Source organism: Chlamydotis macqueenii, chromosome 10, assembly GCF_036417535.1.
Source record: "Chlamydotis macqueenii isolate bChlMac1 chromosome 10, bChlMac1.mat, whole genome shotgun sequence".
NCBI classification, from domain to species: domain Eukaryota; kingdom Metazoa; phylum Chordata; class Aves; order Otidiformes; family Otididae; genus Chlamydotis; species Chlamydotis macqueenii.
The window spans coordinates 13251343-13257528 of record NC_141565.1 but is presented as its reverse complement, the minus strand read 5'-3'; the positions used below and the strand labels follow the sequence as shown (position 1 = coordinate 13257528).

The 6186-nt window shown below is 74.0% G+C and overlaps 1 protein-coding gene across 1 annotated transcript; it reads left to right on the top strand.

The window, feature by feature from the left end:
* The first annotated feature begins 1699 nt into the window (after positions 1-1699).
* Positions 1700-6167, top strand: PRRT3 (proline rich transmembrane protein 3). The gene is made up of 4 exons (XM_086755741.1): positions 1700-1724; positions 2466-3577; positions 3667-3798; positions 4251-6167. The coding sequence occupies exons 2-4, from the start codon at positions 2485-2487 to the stop codon at positions 5996-5998; spliced, it is 2973 nt and encodes a 990-aa protein (XP_086611867.1). The 5' UTR covers positions 1700-1724; positions 2466-2484; the 3' UTR covers positions 5999-6167.
* The last annotated feature ends 19 nt before the right edge of the window (positions 6168-6186 follow it).

Genomic DNA, 6186 nt, shown 5'->3' with positions numbered 1-6186 from the left:
GTGGTGGGGGGGTGTGGGGTGCTCCCCTGGCCGCACAGCCAAGGGGGGCTGCGAGGGGCACGAGGTGGCACCATAAAAACCATAGTGGTTCATGAAACCGCAAAGCTGGGCTCCGGGCTGTTTGTGGCACGTAATCAGGGCAGTTTTCCCCTGAACTGGGGTTTCATCCGGGAGGAAAGGAGGGCGCGTGGCCAAACGTGGGGAAAGTTGGTGAAACCCAGGTGGCTGCGGGCACAGGGGTGTGAGGGTGCAGGTCGCCGGCTGTGCAGGCGGGCAGGCAGCCGCTGCGGCGGCAGGGAGCGGGGGCTCTCGTCTTTTCACCCGCCGGTGAGTCCCTCGGCAGAGGAGGAAACCGCTGACAGCACCGGGGATGCGGGGCTGGCTGCTGCGCCCGTGCCTCGTGCTCGAGGCGCCCCGACGGCTGCGGTGTGCGGGGCGGTGTGCGGGGCGGTGTGCGGGGCGGTGTGCGGGGCGGTGTGCGGGGCGGTGTGCGGAGCGGTGTGCGGGGCGGTGTGAGGGGCGGTGTGCGGGGGGCAGCCGGCTCCCTCCGCACCGCGGCTGCCGCGTCCGCAGGGTGAGAGCAGCCGGCTGCGGTGGTGCCTGGCGTTGGCAGTGCCCGGCGCGGTGCGGGCTCGCCGGCCACCCCCCGCCACCGCCCCCGCCGTGGGCGCTGCCACCGCCTGGCTCTCCCCGCCGTGCGGCCTCCCCGGCGCTAATCCCGGATTAGCTGCCTGCCCTGCCTGCTTTGTGGGGGCCGGCGCGTCGGCATCGCCCAAATTCCCCAGCCCCTGTGTTCAGCTGGCTGCCGCAGCCCGCCCCCCCCCGGCCCTGCCACCCGCACCCGGCATGGAGGGGTGGACTGGGGCCCAGAAATGCCCCCTGCACCCTCAGTGACCCCAGGCCGCGCACGACTCCCCGGGGATGGAGAGGTGCCAGGGAGCAGGAGCGGGGCACTCGCTCGCACTCGCATGAGGTGCCGCACGTCCCCGCCGGCCCGGGCTGCGGCGGCGCGGGCGCAGGTGTCACCGTGCGGGGCACAGCCCCGAGCCGGGGTGACTTCGTGGCGCTGCGGCCGTGCCGATGCCAGCCCGAGCCCTGGAAGGGCGGGCAGCTCTCCAGCGGGACAATTAGCTGATTAGCTAATTACCCGCGCCTTGGCAGGGCCCCATAGCCCCGGGGCTGCCAGGGTGCTGTGGGCAGGAGGTGTGGGGCAGGCGTGGGGCGGGAGGGTGCCAGGGACACCCACAGATCTTCCCGAGGACCCTGCGGAGGGGTGCCAGCTGTTCCCCCCACCTGTCCCACGGCTGCCGTGGGCCCGGCCTCGGCAACAGCCCCGCATTAGGGGGCTGCCCGCCCCCCGGGAGGGGCCCTGCCTGCCCCACAAGCAGCGTCCCCTCTGCTGTGTCCTGCCCCCGCAGGGAGCCCACCCTGATCCCCACGGGGGACCTGTCCCAGAGGGCCCTCCCCGCAGCCGAGCCCCACGGGGGTCCCACCCCATGGGACTCGCCCTGCCCCGTGCCCTGCCCCGCGCCCTCCCCTCCCTGCACGGCAGCCCCACCCGTGCCCCCCTCCACGCCCCCCTCCCGCACGCCGGTGCCGGGCGGGTTCCCGCGCGGGTGCCCGCGGCTCGGGGCGGCGCGTGACCGGCTGCCGCCGCCGCCGCCGCCCGCTCCGCCGCAGAGCCCGGCCCGCACCGGCACCGCCACCGCCACCGGCACCGGCAGGTCAGCGGGGGGGCTGCGGCCGGCACCGGCACCGGGGCCTCCCGGGCTGCGGCGGGCGGCGGGAGGGGGCTGACCGCACCGCGGCCCGGGCACCGGGCACCGAGCACCGAGCACCGGGCCCGGCGCGCTACCGGCGGGATCCGCGGGATGCGGCGGCCGCGGCCCGGCTCCCGCAGCGCAGCCCCGCCGGCTCCCGCAGCCGGTCGGTGCCGGCCCCGTTCCCGGCCCCGGCGGGGCTGAGCCGCGTGTGCGGCGGTGGCGGGGGGCGCCGGGCCGGGCATCCCCGCCGGGATGCAGCCGGGGACGCGCCAAGGTGAACGGTGGGCGCCGGAGCGGGGCCGCCGGCAGCGGGGACCCCGGGGGGGCCACCGGGGGCGGGCCACTGGGGGAGGGACGCCGGGGATGATGGGGACACGAGGGACGGGGACACCTGGGGGGGACACCGGGAATGCTGGGGGTAGGGACCACTAAGCACCAAGGACCACCAGCACTGGGGACACTGGGATGGGGACCACCAGCACGGGGAATACTGGGAAGGAGAGGGCTGGGAATGGCGCCACTGACAGCAGGGACAGCAGGGATGGGGACAGCTGGGAACAGGGCCCAGGGCCAGCCAGGCCGCTGGCTCTCTCCCCGGGCAGTGGGTTCTGTGGGCACAGTAGACCCACGGCCGGTGACATGAGCCCCCCCCACGGGGCAGCCGCCGTGGGTCCTGGCTCACTGAGCCCCTCATCCCAACAGGGCCGGCGGGGTGCTCACCATGGCTGCAGCACAGCTCGTCACCTGGGGGCTGCTCCTGGCCTCTGGGGTCTCCGCCGGGGCCCAGGGGACACTGCCGGCAGGGCTGTCCCCAGGTGGGACCCTGCAGCGGGACAGGGATCCCCTGCACAGCCCTGCCTGGGGACAGCAGTGGCTGGGCCCATCCCCTGGCTGGGAGGCATCGGGGGAGCCGAGCGGTGCCGGGACCCCCGGGAGCGAGAGCTGGTGGGATGGCAGCCCTGTGCACTGGGCCCCACCGCTGCAGGCGGGGGATGCCACCGGGGCACCCTTGGAGACAGAGACCACCATGGCAGGCGCTGGCACTGGGGACTGGCGGGACGGCAGCGCAGCCCCAGCCATGGCAGAGGAGCTGCTCATCGCCTGGCAAGGACACAAGGCCAGAGGCCAGGAGAAATCCCAAGAGGGGACCTGGCTGCCCCACATCTCTGTGCTGGGGATGCTGGGCCCCGAGGTGGCCACGGATACGGGGCTGGGCTCCCCAGGGCCACCCTGGGCAGGGCAGAGCCCGTCACTGGCCTGGCAGAGTGCCACCAGGCCAGCCAGCACCCTTGGCCCTCAGCCGACCGTGTCCACCATCGCCCTGACCCCCGTGCCAGCAGCGGGGACAGGGACTGGGACAGCAGACTCCCACACAGGGGAACAGCCAGTGGCGGGGGGACCCACAGTGGCCCAGGGCCTCCCTCAGGGCACACAGCCGGTCCCCCTGGACACTATCCCTGTCCCCCACTCCACAGACGTGGGGCCAGCCTGGGGTCCCCACCCCAACCCTGGCTCCACACAGCCAGTGGGCAGGTGGGGGAAGCCAAGGGGGCCCCCCAGCCCCTCCCCGGCTCTACCCAGCTCTGCCCCACGGCTGCCCCAGCCCTGGACCTGGGTGCTCCCAGCCCACCAGCGCAGCACCCGGAGGGCCCCGCTCAGCAATGCCACCACCAGCCCCAGGGACACAGCCCCTCGTACGGACCTCGTGCCAACGGGGCAGCGGGGACCCCAGCTCATCCCGGGGGCTGCCCTCGGCACCAGCCCTGCACCACCACCGGCCTCCGGCACGGCTGCCCCCGGCACCCCTGGCACAGGTAGGAGCCAGTGTGGGGGGGCGGGGGGGCTCCTTGGCAGGGACTGAGCCCCCGTGGGTGCCAGCGCCTGGCTCTGTCCTCTCTTGCAGGGCTGCTGCCTGAGGAGGACATCGGCTCCCCCCAGCAAGTCCGGGGTGCCGTGGGCCCCGTGAGCCCCCTGAACACCACTGAGGCCGTCCCAAGGCCGACAGCGCATCCCACCACGGGGACCAGGCACTCAGGTGATGCAGGGAACGCAGCCGAGCCCACCCAGTCCATTCCCAGTTGGGGATGCTGCGGGAGCCCATCCCCGGGGTGTCGGGGCTGGCAGGGGGCATGGCCGCTATCTGGGGCTACCCAGCTGGGACTCTGTGACACCTTCAATCAGGATTGTGCCCGCCGACGGCCCTAATCTACTCCTAAGATTAGTGCTAAGTGCCCAGTGGGTGGGATCTTCCCTGGGGTGGGGGGGGGGGCTGTGCTCAGGGACGTACCCGGGTCTGTGCCACCCCCTGGACTGTGGGTGCTGCCAGAGACCCCCGGGAGGTGGTGGTGGGCACAGCCCTGGCCGACAAGGGGCATCCCCGCCACCCCACAGTGCTGTGGCTGATGCGTCCCAGCCATGGGGTGGGTGTCACTGAGCCCCCCCCCCCATCGCTCCCCACTGACCGTCCCCCCTCCTTCCTGCCCACAGATACCCCGGGGACGCAGCCCCCCACCCACGGCACCGCAGCCCCCTCGGCCACGTGGCAGCAGGCAGGGGGGACGCTGCAGCCAGCCCCCCGGCATCCATCCACGCCGCACCCGCAACCCAGCCATCCCTCGCCAGCGCCGGGGGCCAACGGGACAGGGCTGCGGTGGGCTGAGCTGCGTCGCCAGCTGGGCTTCGCCTGGGAGGCCCACGTCTATGGGGTGGCCGCCATCTTCCTCCTCCTGGCGCTGGGCTGCCTGGCCGGGCTGGCGGGGGCGGCCGCACTGCGCCCGCTCCACCTGCCCCACGTTTTAGGGGCCCATGGGCTGCTGCTGGCCGCCTGCCTGCTGCGGGCCACCTTCCTGCTGCTGGACCCCTACGGGGCGAGGGGCCGCCTGCCCCTGCGGGCGCTGCTGCTGCTCAGCACGGCCCCCTTCCCACTGCTGCTTGGCGCCTTCGCCCTCCTGCTCCAGCGGCTCCAGCGCCTGGCCCAGCTCCGGCTGCTGCCGGGCCGGCTGCGGGGGCTGCCGGCGCTGGGGGCTGTCGCCGCCCTGCAGAGCGCGGTGCTGGGGGTCGCCGACCTGCTCCCACCCTGGCTGGGTCCCACGGCTGGGCTGGGGCTGCAGGCACTGGGCTGCGGGGCTGGGGTACTGCTGCTGCTGGTGGGGGTCTGGGGGTGCTGGCGGGTGCTGCGGGCACCCCGGGAAGGGCCAGAGCCATGGCGGGGGGCCTGGCCGCTGCTGGCGGCGGCGGTGGTGGGGCTGCCCGTCTGTGGGCTGCAGCTCTACAGCAGCCTGTGGCTTCGGGGGGTCCTGGGCACCCCTGGCCGCTTCTCCCGTCCTGGCTGGGTGGCACAGCTCTGGCTGCGGGTCGGCGAGCTGGGCACGGTGCTGGCGCTGCTGGCGGCCGCCACCGAGCCGCTGTGCTGCCGGTGCCGCCGGCGCAGCCCCGCCGGCCATTCCTGCTGGGCCAAGGCGCTGCGGTACTTCTGCGCCAGCCGCAAAGCCGAGGCGCCCGAGTATCCCAACAACTGCTACGACTGGGCCGGCGGCACCACCGGCGGCGCCTGTTCGGAGCGGGCGCCTACCAGCGACATCTCCAAGAGCCTCATTCGCAACCCGGCGGAGCAGTTGCCCCTGCGAGCGCTCAAGGACAGCAACGAGGCCTGGGCGGCCGCTGCTGGCAACACCGGGATGCCGGGGCTCAGCCCCAAGTGCCCCAATGTGATGGCCGCCCGCTCCTGCGCCGCTTTCGAGCAGGGCTCCTCGCCCTCGCTGGGGGAGCTGGTCTTCCGCCCGCCGTCCCCCATCGACCTGCGCCGCAGCATCGACCAGGCGCTCTGCCGCCGCCACCTCCTGCACGATGGCCTCTTCGGCTGGCCTCGCCGTGGCTCTGGCGCATCGCTGCACGGTTCCCCGGTCCCCAGCGAGACCCCCGGCCTGGGGCGCATGGCGCGGTGCAGCTCGCTGACAGAACTGCCTGGCCCTCGGCAGCCCTCCGGAACCGTCACCATCACCGTCACCGCTTCGGCCAGCTCGCTGGAGAGCAGCTCACTGAAGATCAGCTGGAACCCCTGGCGCCATGGCCTGTCCTCGCCCGACAGCCTGCCCCTGGACGAGGCGCCCAGCCGAGCCCCCCTCCTGGTGCCCGCCGTGCCCCCCGCCTGGGAGCGCGAGGGTCCCCGCAGCTTCCCGGCCCTCAGCAGGGCGGCGGACGCCCGCAGCCTCTCCAGCGACACCATCGAGCTCTGAGCTGGGGAGACGCAAGGACGGGCAGAGACTGGGGCGCGCACGGGGACGAGGATGGCGTGGGGGTCCAGGGCCCGATCCTGCACCCCTGCGGGGCCGGGAAGGAGCGGGGAGCTGGGCTGGGCCAGCTCCGTTTGTGCCAAACCAGAGAAATAAAGAGTTTATGTTGGGAGGAGGCAGCCCCGTTGGCG